This window comes from Trifolium pratense, linkage group LG2, assembly GCF_020283565.1.
Source record: "Trifolium pratense cultivar HEN17-A07 linkage group LG2, ARS_RC_1.1, whole genome shotgun sequence".
In the NCBI taxonomy this organism is placed as follows: Eukaryota; Viridiplantae; Streptophyta; class Magnoliopsida; order Fabales; family Fabaceae; genus Trifolium; species Trifolium pratense.
The window spans coordinates 39832572-39851341 of NC_060060.1; the positions used below are offsets into that span (position 1 = coordinate 39832572).

Below are 18770 nucleotides of genomic sequence, written 5' to 3' on the forward strand. Positions count from 1 at the left end.
TAAAATTGACGAGCAGGATTAAAGAACGAGCATCAATGTTATAAATTACCGGGCATTAAAAACCCATTTGTCAAATATTACATAGTCGGGCACGCAGGCCCCCAAAAATAAATTGTCATGAAGCAAAAAAGACGAATAAAGTACAAGTCATTGGCGCGCAGGCCCAAATAAAACACCGGGGAGGATCAGGAGCTTTCATCATGACCCTCTGGGTTGCCCTCCGGTGCCCTCTCCTCCCCGACAACTTCCTCTTCGACTTCCTCATCCTCCTCGTCCTCATCATCAACCGCCTCTTCATCCAACTTTTCCTCCTCGAGCTCCATTTGCTTATACTCTTCAGGAATAACAATCTGCCCGTTCTCAACCCGTTTGAGCTTGTGAATGCCATCAGTAATCAAGCCATGCTCGGCATTCACAACCCTGAGTTGGGCGATCGCATTCTTCCACCCGTGCACCATACTCGCCAACATCAAGCCCCCTTGCCTTTTGATTTCCTTCACCAAGTCTCCTCGAGTTACAAACTTGAGAGTTTCCTCCTTCTCATCCTCAAGAGGGGCACACTTGGCTTGCAACATAGCCACTTCTTCCATCAGCTTACCCCTCTGCTCGGCACTGCTGACTTTCAGGTCCTCGAGCACCTTATTCGTCTTCTCCAGCTGCTCAGCGGTAAGTCGGGCCTCCTCCATATTCTTGAAATAATTTTCCTGCTTGCTCCTAAGGTCGAGCAGATCATTTTCCAACAGAGCAATCTCAGCCTCCAGCTTCCTGTTTTTAGCGGCCAGCTTCTCAGCCTCGAGAGTTGGTCCCCCTTCATTGAGCACCAAGGCTGTCTCCGCCAGACGGATGACAGCAGCAACATCCTCATTAAGCTGCTTCTGTCGGGCAGATGCAGAAGCGGCCAGTATAAAAGCCTTCTCTGAAGCGGGCACCTGGAGGGGATTCTTATCGAAGTATTTCTGGTCGCTCAAACATGCGGGGAGAACGAAGCCACCGTCCCCCTCTGACAAGTCGACGATAGGCGTCATCTGCTCCTCCCGCTGCCTCTTCGAACGACCACCCGGGGTCCCAGCTGAACTGCCTACCGGGGAAGATTGGGAGACGCTCCCCGAAGCACCCTGATCGCCCATCAAAATGGTTGGCTTGGCCCTCCTCGCCTTTTTCTTTGATTTCTCCCCCTTTTGCTCAGCAGCTATCCTCATCAGCTCGGAGGCAAGATCAGCCATTCTACCTGCAAAGTTAGAAACGTGGTCAGAAATACGGGGAGAAATTCAAAACATCAAAAGTGCTGAACAATAAAAAAGTAAAAAACGGGCAGGAATCAAAGTAGATACCCAGCAAAGTGTTCTCAGCTGCAACAGTCTTGCACGACAATAATAATCTGGTATTAACGAAACGAGGTTCGATCCTCGGTCTACCGTGCTTATCCAAAGCAACCTCCCCCAAACTAGTCACGACCTTACACGGCTTAAAGCCGTCCACATAGGCCTTAAGCTTCTCAAAGCCTGCCATTTCGGCCGAGGTAAGATCCTCGGCAGCAGTCAGATACTCGTCGGTCCGCAAATCGAAGTGCTCCGACGACCACGACAATGGGAATCGGAGAACCCACTCCATCACTTGTTCCCCTTCCTCGTCCAACCGAGGAGTCCCATCCTCGAGAAATACAGGCCTCTCCACGTGCAGAGAGTCCATAGCAAACTCTGTCGTTGGCTTCACCACATAATACCTCTCCTTGAAACCCCGAGCAGACTCGACAAACATCTTAAAAATTTTGCTCGACTGGTGCTTCAAGGAAATCCAACCCTGCCGGTCCCCGACTTTCTGCCGTTGGATTTGGAAGATGTAGAAAAATAAGGCAACAGTAGCTTCCACCTCCAGATACCGACAAAGGATCTCATACGCCCGGATGAACGCCAACGAGTTCGGATGAAGCTGGGAAGGAGCCACTTTTAGCCGGCCAAAAATCCCGGCTTCAAGATCGTTGAAGGGCAGCCGAAATCCCAGCTCCTTAAACGCCATCTCGTACATAGTGAAGCTACATCCAGTGTACGACGAACAAATCCGCTCCCCTTCCGCGGGTGCGTGAACCTCCCAGTTGACCGCACCAGCCTCCTCGACGATAGTAAAAAGCCGGGGATCCTGGGCAGTGATCGTTGAAGCAATGCCCCGAGGCTCGGGCGCAACCCAGGCCAGCACTGGATCCGTTATGGTATCGACCAGCTTATGTTTTGACGTTGCTTGGCTCCCCGTCATTTCCTCTGTATCTGACATTTTGAAAACCTGAAAAGCAGCGAAAAGACAGTGAATTCGACAATAATCAAATCCACCCTTTCACCGCAGATCAAGTGAAAGGGCGTAGGATAGGGCGAGGACGCTGTCCCCGACCATAAGCCCTTATCAAAATGGCAAACTAAAGCAAAACAGAGGAAGCGGGGAGAACTATTTAACAAAGCCTAAAAACGGGGAGAGGCTCCCCGACAAAGAGTTTTTTACAAACTCATGTATCTACCAAATTTCCCAGCGAAATAACGGGGAGAAGGTCCCCTAAAAACGGGGAGAGGCTCCCCGACAAAGAGTTTTCTTCAAATAGATATTCTCAACGACATAACGGGGAGAAGGTCCCCGACATTCATACAATTCGCAAAGACACTTAAATATTCGCGAAGGCAAAAACGGGGAGAAGCTCCCCGACATAAGGGTCAACTAACCTAGCTTTTTGCTACAATAAACGGGGAGAGGAAACAACATTCCCCTCCCCGACAAAAAACATAGAATTCCAGAAATCTATGAAATCTATGAATGTTGTTCATCATCTTCATGGTGTTCATCACCATTTTCCAGAAATTCATCACTATCTACCCCTGTTTCCCAGAAAACCCATCGCGGTTCATCAATACTCATCATTTTTCCAGAAAAACTTCATCACAACGAAGAAACGGAAAAGGGGAAAGCCTAAATCATGATACAAAATCATCGTTTAACAGTAATCCTACCACACAACTAAACACTAAATCACACTAAACTAAAAGGTTTAGAACCACCAAACATAGTGAAAAATGGGTCACAAAAAACCCAAAACAGAACATAAACCCAAAATAACCCAAAGATTGGCTCTAAATCTGAATGCACTCAAAGCAAAAACACAAATCAAAAGGCATAAATTTGGAAATCAAAACAGAGTAGAACACATTACCTGTTTGAAGGAAGACTTGAAGCACAAAAAAGTAGAAGCTTTGGTAAACTCTGAACCTTCGAAAAGCAAAAAGCAAGCAGCAACAAGTGCAGAGGAAACAAAGAGGCGAAGAAGGGAAAAGTTGCAAATGACCTTTCTTCCCCCTATTTATAGACTCTCCAAACCCTGCACCTGCATCACAAAAAGATACGCCCTTTCCATCCTCCACCGTTGATAAAATCCAACGGTCACGATCAAAAGCCATTAAGCGGCCCTGATTGAATCTCATGAGAAAACCAAAGGACGAATCGATCCAACGATCCACAAGCCTCCTCGTAAAACGAAGCAACGATCACATTTCCCCAAGTCATAATTGCACTTTTTAATAAAGGTGACACATGGCAGCAGCAGACGAAACGTCTGTCTTTTCATTTCCCATCAAACAGACGATACGATTCCCGAGGGACTTATCGTTATCCCCAGCGCAAATATCTCCTCGACTCCGCGAGCAGGCGAAAATCACGGGCAGTTAAGGCAAACTTCATAAGCAAACGTGCCCGTAAAAACAGGCAGCATCAACAAGATGCAATTAACACAACACTTCCTCGACAAACCGTCGAGGAACGTAAAAGCAAATGACTTTCAAAGGCAAAATCCCTTCCCCGTAATTTCCTCCACGAACATCCTGGCACGCGTCACGAGCAAAGGGAAGCTTCCCCCTTTTTGATAACTCTCCTCGTCGTGCCAAGGAGGAATTTACGAGCAACATACAGTTGCGCTCCTCGCGCAAACAAGCAACAAGCATAATCAATGTATTATAAACTCCTCCTAGGATTGCCGGGGAAAACATCTCCTCGACATGCGGGCCTGAATCTTAAGTCATTACTCCTACGCCTAGGAGCAACGACTTGGGGGGCTCCTGTTCTGGACTGGGCCAAGAGCTGGCCCAATCACTTATGCCCGACATTTGGGGCACAGCCCACTAAGGGGAGACTTCCCCGACACGTCAGCCAATGACGCGCCCTGCTCGACATAATGGGTAAGCAGCACGTTTAGCACGTGCTCATATACCCGCGCATGTTGATCCGTTCACCGTAGCTTAACAGCTAAGCAGCACGTTTAGCACGTGCTCCCTTATCCAGCCACAGCTGTCACGGAGCCTATCCCTTACCCGCGAATAGCGGAACGGCTCCAACCAAGATAGAGGCAAATAACGGCCTTCCCCTACGATACGGGGACTATCTTGGCAGTTGAGTCTATTGGGCCGGTTATCCCGGCCCAATAGACCAACCTTTGGCCCAGCGCTGGGGGCACTATATAAGCTCTCCTATACAGGAGAGCCAGGTATTCAAAACCATTCTACACTTTCTTTCTCTCTCTTCTTTTGTATCTCTCTGTTCACTTTGCTGACTTAGGCATCGGAGCACCTGCAGGTACAAACCCCCCCTTCGGTGTGGACGCTTGCTCAACGGACCGGCCATCAATCTATTCTGATCACCAGGTACGATCAGGTTTAATATTAATATTATAATCCTATACATGAAAGTTAAACTCCAAAGTGTATTTCTATTAAAGTATACGATGAGACAATTATCGTATTGCTAACATGATCGTCTAATACTATTTTCTTAAAAATATAAAGGGAGACATTGAAAAAAACATCACAAAGAAATACATTTTTTCACGAGCTTTTTTCTAAAACGTATCCATTTTGAGTACACTACAAGTCAACTACTAATATATATTAATAAGCAAGCAAATTGATATATTATTTAATGTCAAGTCGTGCTGAAAATATCTAACTATATATATATATATATATATATATATATATATGGGGAGGGATCAAATTACACCGGTGTAACATTTGAGTAATGTTACACCGCTCAATAACGCTTCAACAAATATAAATTTTACAAAATCCACCGTTGGATTGAAAGTTTATATCATATAGATCATTCATGTTCAATTCTATAAAAATCTAAAATCATTTGATATGTTATTGAGATTGATCAAGCTTAACGGTATTCAATAAAAACACATAAAGCGTTAATCTTGATCGGTCTCAATAACATATCAAACGATTTTAGATTTTTGTAAAATTGAACATGGATGATCTAAATGATACAAACTTTCAATCCAACGGTGAATTTTGTAAAATTTGTATTCGTTGAAGCGTTATTGAGCGGTGTAACATTACTCAAATATTACATCGGTGTAATTTGATCCCTCCTATATATATATATATATATATATATATATATATATATATATATATATATATATATATATGTATGCAATAGTGTTTTGAGAATAACATATTTGAGATTTAGTGAAAAAAATATTTATGTTTGAGATAACAATATGAACTACATTAATTGTTGGAGAGTCGCCCTTTTGATTTTTTAATTCTCAATTGTTTATACATTATATTGAGAGATAAGAGCAAAAACATAATCGAGCTATATCTTTTTGCATTCTCTCTATTGAGAATTATTTTTGTTTTGGTTATTGTAAGTGGATTCTATCAAGTTAAGACACACTTAGTTGAATTGTTGTCTTAAGAAAGTAATATATACACAAAAATATATAATTTAGGTAGTAAGATATGTGTATGACTTATGACAGATAATTATACGATGTTTTTAGTAGTAGTTTAAGGTAGTTTTAATAGCAATTGAAGTCGAAAAGCAAACAAATAACTGAAAAAAGTGAAGTTATTTGTCCCAGAAGCAAGACAAGTGAAAAAAAAAACAAAAGGGCAAAAACGTAATAAACAGCGCAAGTCATCGTACCTACGATGAGATCCAACGTGGCGCGATGAGAAGACGGTTTAAATTGAAGAAAATCTACAACAAATATTTTTCATCGTACCACGATGACTTATCATTGTGGCACGATAAAGACGGTTGAAGAAAAACAGAAAATCTGGAGAAGATCTTCTATCGTACCATGATATGATTCATCGTGGCCACGATGAGGCAAAATTACACGCCACCATGGCCACGATGGGTGCGCAGAAAAAGCCCAAATCCAGCTTAAAATTTATAAATAGAGTCCCCCCCTTCACTATTATTCTTTCCAAAATATTGAGAGTTATTCAATATTCACTCTAGAGTTAGGAGAACTCTAAGGAGGAGGCAAAGAGGGCCAATGAACTCCCTTAATTTATTTTTCTTTAATGTCTTTGTAATTTATTTTTCCTAGGTTAGGTTGAGTAGATGAACTTCCTTAATTACGAATGCTAGCTTGAGACATGTAACCCTGGTTAGATAAAGTTTGTGCTCAATTGTTATTATGTTATTTTCTATATTTGTCTTGGTTTTAATTCTTCATTATTTAGTATTGATCACATTAATTGAATGAACCTAGAGAGAAATTTACTGATCCCGTGACAACAACTTAATAAGCTGGACTGAAATGACATTTCATCCTACCAATATGTGAGACCATTAAATTCAGTATCTGACGGTACGAGGGCAGGATTAAGATTAGCACGTAGTTAAATTCTACACTGATGTTAGGAAACCGAGTTGACTTAGAGAACTTGTTAAATTTTGAACTTCTAAAGGTAAGGACGCCCCTTCGGCTTCGAGGCTGAACCTGTTAAAGGTAATGACACGAGATAACGAAGGCTAAACCTAGACTAGCTTAATTGGTTCGGCCTAAATAGATTGCAATAGAAGTAAGATTAGTAATACTAGACTTAATCCGGTAACTTATAACTGATAACAAGGTATAGTATAACGCAACTTACCAAGCAGGAGTAAGGGATGAATTCGAAACACTTAACCACACACACACCCCGTGTGGCCACACACACACCCTTTTATTATTATTGTCCTTTATTTTACTGTTATTTATTTTTATAAACTCTCTCAAACAAACAAAGCGAATACAAAACACTTTTACTTTCTAAATTCCTAAGCGAAACTAGTAATTTTTGCACAATCTCTGTGGAGAACGATAACTTATCACTTTATTACTTGGTTGTAATTATGTGTACTTACAGAACCACCATCACTGACCAATTGTTGCATAGTAGACAAAATTCATCAAATCAAAGAATTAAGTGTAGCTCTCAATTTGAGGATGAGTTAGGATAAAAAATTTGTATTTTTTTTTTACGAAAAATATATTGTATTAATTATCTTATCTTCCTTAACTCTTTTGTTTACATACCAACTTATTAATTCAGTAATGTTCTGGAAGTTGAAATTTATTTTAATTTAAACACACATTTTGAAATGATTTTTAAAATATTAAAAATAATCCATATTTTGTATACGTATGATCTTTTCAAAAATATTATTAGCATGAAACCATTTAAAATAGTCGCAATGAAGAACATTCCTATATAAAGAAACGTACAAAGCACATGAATCAATAAGTTGATCATGCATTTATTTATGGGTTCAAAATGGACACCTTCAAAACCATAATTTCAACTATCATGTTTCCCTTCTTGCATTTCATTTCATTTCATTATTTATAACTTCACCACTAAACCATCATTACTATAAAACTTATGTGTTGGAATGAAATTTTTGAACAATTTCTTTATTTAAAGACAGATGAATTTTTAAATAGGTTTAATGTGTTACATGGTTACAATACATTTTAAAATACATTTTAAAAGATGATGAAAGTCTTCAAAAAATTTGGTTGCAAAAGTTTGATGTATTAAAAAACTATAAACATAAAATACATTTTAAATTGCAAAAGAGATTTTATGTGGCTTTAATTATATTACAAAAGCTTGGATCCGTTAAGCAAGCTCTTGACAAAAAATACATAAGAGTTTACAATAACTATCACCATAAAATTACTTCAACTTCTGGGTACTTAATTTTTGGTAAATAAACACACTCGCAATAGTGTAGTCAAATATTCCTTTGGTAGAATGAGGTATTCAAATATTAACAAATATAATTTATTCATATATGTACTCCGTATAATATATATATATATATATATATATATATATATATATATATATATATATATATATATTTGACATTTAGTCAAACTTAGAGCGTGTATTGTATTAATTAAAAATATTAAATTTTCTTTATTTATTAGTATTTTTTTTAACCTTTCTTAAATAAAATATTTAAGCCCAAAAAATATTTTGACTAGCTATACATTTTTTTTATTCAGAAAAATTGATTTTGATTTCATTGACAGAATTTCAATGTTGATATTTGAAGACTAAGTTTGCTTACATATAGTTTCATCTAGAATAGAACGATCATACTTAGTCCCTCTTCATGTACCAAAACATCATGAGACACAATTGCTTACTAGTAAGTGAATGACAAAACTACTAACAACGATAATCAAACATTTATTACTAGTTTACTCGGCTTAATAAATATAACAAAAATTAAACAATTCAGACCCGAGGCTCATACTTGCGAGCCCATATGTGTTTTCCGTTGATCTGAAGCTTGGAAACACGTTTCCCCATCAGAATTTGATCTACTAATTCCACCATTTTCAAGATCATAACTGCAAATAAAGGTTGCTCACCTTGATTTTTATTCCCTCCCATGGTTAAACTTTGCAGACAATCCCCATAATTAGTTGTGAACAAGCATCTCACCTCCATCTCTGACACAGGAAAACCCCTTGAAAATGTGAGAAACATTGATCTATCATCATCTGTAGTAGCATCATCATCATCATCATAGGGTCTCTTTTCAATCCATATCCTTTCATCAGACAAATTGATGTTCTCAATCGTCGGCGATAAATCAAAGGTGCCAAATAAAGGGTGAGGAAAACCAGGAAGTGTCAAAGGAATGTTGGCTGTGTGAGTTCGTGATGCAGTACCTTGTGTTACAATTGTATTTTGTCTTTTCAGAACTATCTGCAAAATATCATTGAAAATTCGAGCACATATTTGGTTCAGAACAATTTTGATGCCAGTTACTGACGTGTACCTTTTCAAGTTGAACATATGAAGAGAGATCTCCTTTTGTATGATAATTTTGGTCAAGGGCAACCCACCCCCAATTGGGATGTTACGGTCATCCATCTCCAAAAACTGCAAGCAAGTCACGGCTTCATTCACTAGGGCATTGATAAGGGTACCCGGTAGAAATGATATTTTTTTTATAAGGTTATGACACCCAACTTTTTCAAACCAAAGCCACAAGGCCATGACTAGAAGTGATTGAGTCACGTCACGGTTAAGTTTGAAGATCAGAAAACAAAATAGCTCACGATCCATTTGGTAAAAGAGATGAACCTCTTTTCTGGTGATAGGAGATTTTGTGACGATTAAAGGTGTATCCATGCTGATGAAAAGGTTAAAAGGGTATTAGACGAAAGTGCGACAGTGGGTAATTGTGATTGTATATCGATAAAATACCTTATTTATATATAAATTTTCTCCGGTACAATGTATTAAAATTATATTTGGTAGGTGTATTGAAAATGCAACGCGAAATTAGATTAGGATAAATTTGAGAATTATTGTAAATAAAAAAAAAATTAATCAGTTAGAGAAAAAAAAAATGTAGGAGTTACTGAAAAGATGCAGGATTTCAATTCAAAGCCCTTTTTTCAATACTCAATACCCAAAAATAAAATTATGGAGGTTACTTTTAATTATTCAATTGAAGTCTAATTTTGGTGGGTAGTCAGTAATAAAAAAATTTATATGAATTAATGAGTGTTGAAAATATTTTTTTTTGTTAATTGAAATTTAATAAAAAATAAAAAAATTATGCTCTTTTTCATGCATATAATAATATTTAGTCCTTTATGTTTATTTAAGGTTTTAATTTGGTCTCTTACGTTTAAAAAGTTAAGTTGGTCCCTTATGTTATTGATGTCAACATTATATTCATCCTTTTTGTTAAACTTTGAGTCAATTTCTTCTACCTTTTTGTTAAATTTTGAGTTAACTTAGTCTAAACCTTCATATAAAACCATTCAAAGTTATTCGCGTATGCAAATCGGTTAGCCACATGGATGATTTAAACAAAAATTTGATTAAAATGGACCAAATATGCGCTTCATTTTAGTCCTTTTCAACGTATTTCAAGTTTCAAATTTATGATTTTCTTTCTATCTATGTTTTCAATTGTAAAAATATGTTTATGTCCTAAAATAAAACTATAGATTTGAATCTTAAAAAACCATTTTCAAACATAGATGAAGGACAAAAAATGAATAAAATGACGAGAAAAAAAATAAAGGACAAAATCATTACGTGAAATCAAGTTAAAGGACTAAAAGTGTTATTTTGTCAAAAAATTAATATTAAACAATACTATCACATTTGTCCCTAATTATAAGATCCTTTTGAGAATTTTTCGCGTCCCTTTTTATAAGACCCGTTTCAAATTTCTAAGGTTGTTAATTATTATTTTACCAACATACCCCTAATTATAGTGCATCTTTTTCTATAATCTCTAATAAATACACTAAAAAACATTAACACATTTTTTCTCTCTCTCTCTCTCTCTCTCTCTCTTAAAGGATAAAATTGTAAAAGTAATACACCCTCTGATCTTAATTATAAGCAAATTTATACTTTTTAGATTCATTGGAAAATTAATGTATTTGGTCTATAATTAAGGTCGAATACATTAAATACTCAATGAATCTATAAAGTGAAAATTTGCTTATAATTAAGGTGGGAGGTATCAATTATCAACAAATTTAATACCATAACCAACTTTCTTAATCTTAATTTTTTCTCAAAGGGGTCTTATATTTATATTTAGGAACAGATGTAGTATATAAATATATTTTATTCACCTGATTAAATTTTGGATGGATTCAAAAACTTTTCTTTTTTAAAGGTGGATTTTTAATTGGAAAGACTTAAATATCGGATTGAAATAATCTATAAAAAATATTATGGTATTAAACAAGATTTTTTTTTTTACTCTTTTGAAAAGAAAAAAAAAAAGGTTCTTGGGAATGGATAAATGACATCACAAAAATTAATATTTTGTCTCTCACCAAACTTGTGTTTAAGAATTTTAATAAAGATTGTGTAAAAAAAAAGAAAAAAGAATTGTAATAAAGACAAAATATTCAAAAATACTTAAATACCCGTATTTATTTTTTAGTATAAATAAATACTATCTCTATTTTATTTTTCTCTCTTTAAGATTTCTCGATGAGAGCTCCATAAAATAAGAGAGAGGGTAAATACCACTCAAAAGGCTTAAAACGTTGACAGTAAATTGTAAATGAAAAAGGGTTAACTATATTTTTTTTATATAAATATTTTAAATTTTGATTTTAGTATATATAAAAAATTTCAGCAAGTTTTGGTCCTTCAAATTTTTTTGTTATGATTTTTGCTACATAGTTTTCACCGTCATATTAGTGTGACACAATGGATTTTTCCCTTTTAACTGAATTTTTCGCTTACGCATAAGTTAGATATTGAACCCATAATATCTGCTTAAAATGCTCAAATTTCTTACCACTCGGATCATCATTGTTAATTATAATATGTTAATTCTATGGAACTCTCTTCTTTTTTTTTTTGAAGCATTGGAACTTTCTTTTGAAGACCTTTAAATATGCAAATTTGACTATATTTTTTTTTTATAATCAACTTTGACTATATTTATTAAATTGTTACACACCAAAATAATATTTTATAATTAGAATAAATTATAATACTTGATAATTTATTAATTTAAACAATAATTAGAAGAAAAGTAATTTACGAGCATCTTTGACTAAAATGTTGTATATATATATAAACTATAGTAATTTAGAACTTTTTTGACCCAAATGAATAAATTAAAATACCGTTTTTAATTAGAATAAATTATAATACTTGATATGTACCCAAAAAAAATTAGAATACTTGATAATTTATTAATTTAAACAATAATTAGCAGAAAAGTAATTTATTAGTATCTTTGACTAACATCAAAGAGAATAGAAGATATGTCAAGCATAATACACTTTATAAACCCTTTTTTTTTTTTGACGAAATAAACTCTAATCTCTTGTCAAGTGCTCATAGATATCATCACTCATAGTTATAGTGAATATTTGTAAGGAAATTGAATTTATTGTCTTCGAAAAAAAATTCCAATTGAATCAATTGATAAATATAAAATGACAAAGTGATAACTTTAGTTATTGATTTTTTTAAAAAAGTTAACATAATATAAAGTATTATTAATTATGTCAAAATAAACTATTTTGTTTAAAATTTCATACTCTATAAAAAAAATACACTTATTAACATAAAAATATGAAAAATTTATTAATACTTTTTTTTTTGATAAATTAATAGCATCTAGATATCAAGACAGATATAGACATCTCAACTCAGTTGGCACCCCTATCCCTCCCCTCCCTCTACCCATATAGCTCATATTATGATTAAAGAAGAAAAAAAAAGAAGATAATTACAAGGGGGACTAAACCTTACCCCAAAGAAAATGATAAAAAAAATAAAGTTCAAGTACTATGGTATCACTTTATCATGCTTATGAGAAAAAATAATAATTCCTCAAAGCTTTTCTAGTGTTTGGGTTACTAAATTTTCATAAAGACGTGTGAGAGGGAGCACCCTTCGATCGGGTGTTATATGGCTGACTTGCGCTCCTCACTTTTTGTTTATCTTTCTTCTTTCGATTTCTCGAAACAAACGACGTAAATGACTTTTCCTGCTCTGCCATGTTTTGCTCATAGTTGCTTCACCACTTTTAACTCATTTTGCACCTCTTCATCAAATTCCTCATCATTAACCACTCGAGTGGTTTGCGTTTCCGGTACAATAATTATCTTCTCGCCATCATCATTAATCTAATCATCTATGGTTTGTGTCACCACCTGCTCATCAACTTGTTGTAATACCGGGTCATCTACATGTAAATGACCATGTCCAACTTCGTCCGTAACGTCTTGTAGAGGCATACTAAAAACATTATGTTTACGAACAGCAACAACTTCCTCCACCTATAACTTTGGCGTATCTGTTGGGAATAATGCCTAAATATCTTTTTTGGAAGATTTTATATTTAAATTTAGTTTAGATTTATATTTGAAATAATATAATATTAGGGTTTATGATTTATATTTCTGTTTAGAATATTTAAGATTTGTTTAGAATTTATTATAGGATTAGTTTTGTTTTAAAAATATATGTGATTTGTTTTTATATAGCTCTATATATAGAGCCATAAGCATATGAATAAAACAAGAACTTTAGTATTCTTCATATAACCCTTTATTTGAGGAGAGTTTTCTCCCTAAATTTATATCTCACCAAATTCCGCAATACAAAAACACAAAAAAACCATATCAGTGGCATCAGAGCGCCGTCGTTCAAAAGGACCCGTGAAGATGGAAGAAGAAGATGATGAAGACGAAGAAAAAAGAAGAAACCATGAAATCAACAACCCATAACCTTGATTGCATCTTTATTATGAAGATGTGAAAAAGAAGAGAAAAACAATTCATAGCCAAAAACCATAACCATAACCTACACCTTTCATACGTTATATGCGAGATGGTTTCATGTATCATATAACCCATAACCATAACAAATCCATGAAAAAAGCTCAAGTCTCATATGAAGTTGTAGAAAAACCATAACCATAACCTGCATCTTTCATATGTTATATGCGAGATAGTCACTGGCGGAACTAGGGGAGGGCTGAGGTGGGCCGCGGCCCTCCCCCAAAAATAGGAAATTACTAATATACCCTTGGTATTTTGATAAAATTACATATTTCTAATACTATATATATTTATGAAGGTAATTAGAAAAAAGAAATGCAGTGATAGCCTAGTTGGTTGATGCTTCAACGCCTATTGTGCAGGAGGCGCAGGTCATGGGTTCTAACCATGCTTTTGTGGTTTTTGCTTTCTGTTTCTTTTCCCTTTTTCCTTTCCTTTTCTTTTCTTTTTTGTTTTTTTTTCTTTTAAAAATTAACTTTAATACACACCCTTGAGAATAAATTATCATCTTAAACCTGTAAAGACATAATTTTAAGATTAATGTTTTTCATATGATATATCAATTCACAATTTTTATTTTTACCAAAAAAACAAAACACAACTATTTTCAATTTAATTAATCCATGTGTAATTATCTTATATTTATTAATGAATAAATTTCAATCTAAATTTTTTTTATTGTATAGTTATGCAAGCAATAGTTCAAAGTCAATTATTGATGATTTCAAGTCACTTGACATATGCAGAGTATTATTTTCAGGTATGTAATTTAATTTTTTAATTATCAAATTATTGCTTATTATAACTTAAATTTTTATACGCAATATAATTTTTTTTATATTTAATTTATATATTATAAATTTTTTTAACGGCCCACCCAAGAAAAAAATCCTGGTTCCGCCACTGGAGATAGTTTCATGTATTATATAACCCATAACCATAACAAATACATGAAAAAAGCTCAAGTCTCATATGAAGATGTAGAAAATAACAACATCCATGGGTAACATCCTATTGTTACAAGAAACATACTCATTCGGAAAGAATGTAGATGAATAAAAGAAGACAACAACAACAAAAACAAAAATCAACATGAATCTCGGACTGGATACAACACAAAGATATTCAGTCAGGGATGAGTGTTAAACAAAAACAGCAACAAAGAATGTGGATGAACAACAACAACAACAACAAAATCAACATGAATCTCACGCTGGATACAACACAAAGATATTCAGTCGAGGAGGAGTGTTCAAAAAGGTTTTTTCAACTCAAATCTCATGTCGGATACAACACAAAGATATTCGGTCAAAGAGGATACAACAAAAAGATATTCAGTCAAAGAGGAGTGTTGGGAATAATGCCTAAATATCTTTTTTGGAAGATTTTATATTTAAATTTAGTTTAGATTTATATTTGAAATAATATAATATTAGGGTTTATGATTTATATTTCTGTTTAGAATATTTAAAATTTGTTTAGAATTTATTATAGGATTAGTTTTGTTTTAAAAATATATGTGATTTGTTTTTATATAGCTCTATATATAGAGCCATAAACATATGAATAAAACAAGAACTTTAGTATTCTTCATATAACCCTTTATTTGAGGAGAGTTTTCTCCCTAAATTTATATCTCACCAAATTCCGCAATACAAAAACACAAAAAAACCATATCAGTATCAGCGTCAAGTATCGGTTCAGGCACAAGCTGAGACTGGGCAGCTTGGATTAGGAGGGTCTCTGAGACGTGTTCAGGCATATTATGTGATTGTGCATCTTGCTCTAGGAAGGTCCCTGAGGTGAAAAAAAGTTGTGTTTGGGTTTAAGAAGGATTTAAGACTGATTTCAATGGGAAAATGAGAGTTAAATGATTTTTTTAAATTTAAATAGACACACTCAATTTTCATTCTTTCGCATGCACAAGATCAAATATTGCATGCAATTGTATGGTTTCTTATGTGACATAAGGTTAAAATAAAATTTCTTGAATGTTAAGACACCTAAGGGGCCAAACACTTTATATAATTATATCTACCGATTCAAAGTCTATCCAAAGTACTCACATACATATACACACACACGTACATATACTAAGAATATATACAATAGATAATTGAAGAGTTATATGTTTGGAAGACGAAAAGATTATTAATTCGGTATTACACAGAGAATAATGGGAAGAAAACATCTCATTTAAATTTAATTTGATTTATCAATGACTTGGTATATTTGGTTGAAACACAATGAGATTCTTTTTAACCTAAAAGTCGCCAAAAAGACAACATTTTAAAGGTGGTAGATCGTACCAAACCAATGTTTTGGTCATTGTTTATGTAGAAACTTAGGAAAATATGAGAGAATATTTTTGTGTATTCATTGTATATTTCAAGTACAAGTAAAAGCTCCTATTTATAATATAGGATTGGAGACAAAGAAACAAAGAAAATAAATACACATAAAGGCTAATGATCCTAACTTAATTACAATATAAATTATTATAATGAGAGAATCATAACATATCGTAACATCCCCCCTTAAACTCAAGTGGGTGGAGCTGTAAACAACTTGAGTTTGGACAATAAAGTGCAGAAGCGACCTGGAGAATGAGGTTTTGTGAACAAATCAGCAGGTTGATCTAGAGTGCCAATAGATATAAGATGAAGTTCACCATGGAGAAGATGTTGACGGATGAAGTGACAATCAATTTCAATATGTTTTGTTCGCTCATGGAAAACATCATTGTGAGCAATTTGAATGGCACTACGGTTGTCACAATAAAGATCTGTCGGTGAAGGTTGAGATGTCTCTAAATCAGCAAGAAGCCAACGAAGCCATAATATCTCAGAAGTAGTATCAGCAAGAGCACGATATTCAGCTTCAGTGCTAGAGCGGGATGTCAAAGTTTGTTTCTTGCTACGCCAAGATATAAGAGAATCTCCAAGAAAAATACAAAAACCAGTGGTGGAACGACGATCACTAGGATCACCGGCCCAATCAGCATCAGAGTAGGCTCTAAGAATTAATGGGGATATAGCTGAGTAATGAAGACCATAAAATAAAGTACCCTTGATATATCGAATGATCCGGAGGACAGCAGCATAATGTGTGGTGCGTGGAGAAGACATAAATTGGCTCACAAGATGAACATCATATGAAATATCCGGCCGAGTAACTGTGAGGTATATCAGACTACCTACGAGTTGCCGATAAAGAGTAGCATCATTAAGTAAAGTACCATCTTGAGGAGTAAATCGAACATTGGGTTCAAGAGGAGTGTGTTCAATTTTACAATCAGTAAGACCTGCTCGAGAGACAAGATCGGACGCATACTTAGCTTGTGAGAGAAACAAGCCATCACTAGAAGATAATACTTCAAGCCCCAAAAAGTAACTTAATGGTCCAAGATCCTTCATCTCAAAATGTTGACACAAGAATTGTTTGAGCTCTTCAATTCCAACAGAGTCATCGCCGGTAATAATCATGTCATCGACATAAAGAAGCAAGACAACAGTACCATTGTCAGTTTTTCGAGTAAAAAGAGCAGAGTCATGGGCACTTGAGGAGAAATTCAACTTGGTGATAGTCTTGTGAAATTTAGAAAACCAAGCTCTAGGTGCTTGTTTGAGACCATAGAGAGCCTTACGAAGGCGACACACTTTGTTTTCCTGACAAGTATAACCTGGAGGTGGACGCATGTAAACCTCTTCTTCTAACTCGCCGTTGAGAAAAGCATTTTTGACATCCATTTGAGTAAGCCTCCATTTGCGAGTAGCAGCAATGGCAAGAAGAGTTCGAACTGATGTGATGCGTGCAACAGGGGCAAATGTTTCTTCATAATCAATACCATACTCTTGAGTGAACCCTTTTGCCACAAGACGAGCTTTGTAACGTTCGATAGATCCATCAGAAAAAGTCTTTATTTTATACACCCATTTGCATCCCACGAGAGTCTTATCAGCAGGAGGATCAACAAGGTCCCATGTGTGGGTTTTCTCCAATGCGTGTAATTCTTCCTGCATAGCTTGCTGCCAATGAGGATCTGCAGAGGCTTCCTTATAGGATTGTGGTTCATAATGGTGAAGCATAGTGGAATAACAATGGTAATTATCACGAAGGTATGGAGGTAGATTTCTTACCCGTGGAGGAAGTTCAACAGTGGGCGGTGCAGGATCAACAGGAGAAACATCGTCACTAGAAGTGGATGGAATATCAGAAGGCGTCGGAAGCTCACTAGATGAACCTACATGCGTCTCAGAACCTGCAATTGTGTCACTAGGAAAATAATCGACATCAGGGTTAGTAAAGAGAGGAGTTGAAGTAGAAGGGATTGACTTAAACTTTGACAAGGAAGAGAACATTATATGTTCCCAAAAGACAACATGACGAGAGATACGGATGCGTTGGGATATTGAGTCCCAACATCGATAACCTTTGTGTTCAGTCCCATAACCAAGAAAGCAACATAGACGAGCACGAGGCTCAAGTTTAGTATATTCATGGGGCTGAAGGAGGACAAAACAAGCACAACCAAACACCTTAAGTGAGTTATAATCTGGTGTCGTGAAATAAAGACGCTCAAAAGGAGAGACATTTCCAATGACAGAGGAAGGGAGACGATTGATTATATGGACAGTTGTAAGAGCAGCTTCACCCCAAGCGCGTTCTGGACAAGAGGCTGAGATAAGCATAGCACGAATTGAATCAAGAATGTGACGATGCTTTCTCTCAGCACGACCATTTTGTTGAGATGTATATGGACATGAAAATTCAGACAAGGTACCCTGCTCATGAAGAAAAGACAAGAGTTTAGAATCACGATATTCCATGGCATTATCTCGTCGAAAAACTTTAATAGCTTTAGAAAATTGTGTTTGAATCATTTTGGCAAAATTGATATAAATTTGAGGAAGTTCATGCCGATTTTTCATCATATATATCCATGTAAAACGAGAATAATCATCAATAAATATAACAAAATACCGAGAACCTCCCATAGAAGGTGTGGGAGCAGGACCCCAAATATCAGAATGCACAAGATCAAATGGTGAAGCTGAATTAGAAGTACTTTTATTAAAGGACAATGCTGGTTGTTTAGCAGTTTGACAAGCAGAACAATCAAAAGAATCATTGGTGACAGAACCTA

At 35.3% G+C, this 18770-nt stretch overlaps 2 protein-coding genes across 2 annotated transcripts; both read right to left on the reverse strand.

Moving 5' to 3' along the window:
- Positions 1-3287, reverse strand: LOC123911462. Its single transcript, XM_045962875.1, has 2 exons — positions 3191-3287; positions 1-1228 (listed from the first exon to the last, which is right to left on the reverse strand). The coding sequence occupies exon 2, from the start codon at positions 1221-1223 to the stop codon at positions 186-188; it is 1038 nt and encodes a 345-aa protein (XP_045818831.1). The 5' UTR covers positions 1224-1228; positions 3191-3287; the 3' UTR covers positions 1-185.
- Positions 3288-8564: 5277 nt separating this feature from the next.
- On the reverse strand, positions 8565-9470 carry LOC123904694. The gene has a single exon (XM_045954323.1). It carries the CDS (start codon positions 9468-9470, stop codon positions 8565-8567), a length of 906 nt encoding a protein of 301 aa, XP_045810279.1.
- Between the last annotated feature and the right edge of the window lie 9300 nt (positions 9471-18770).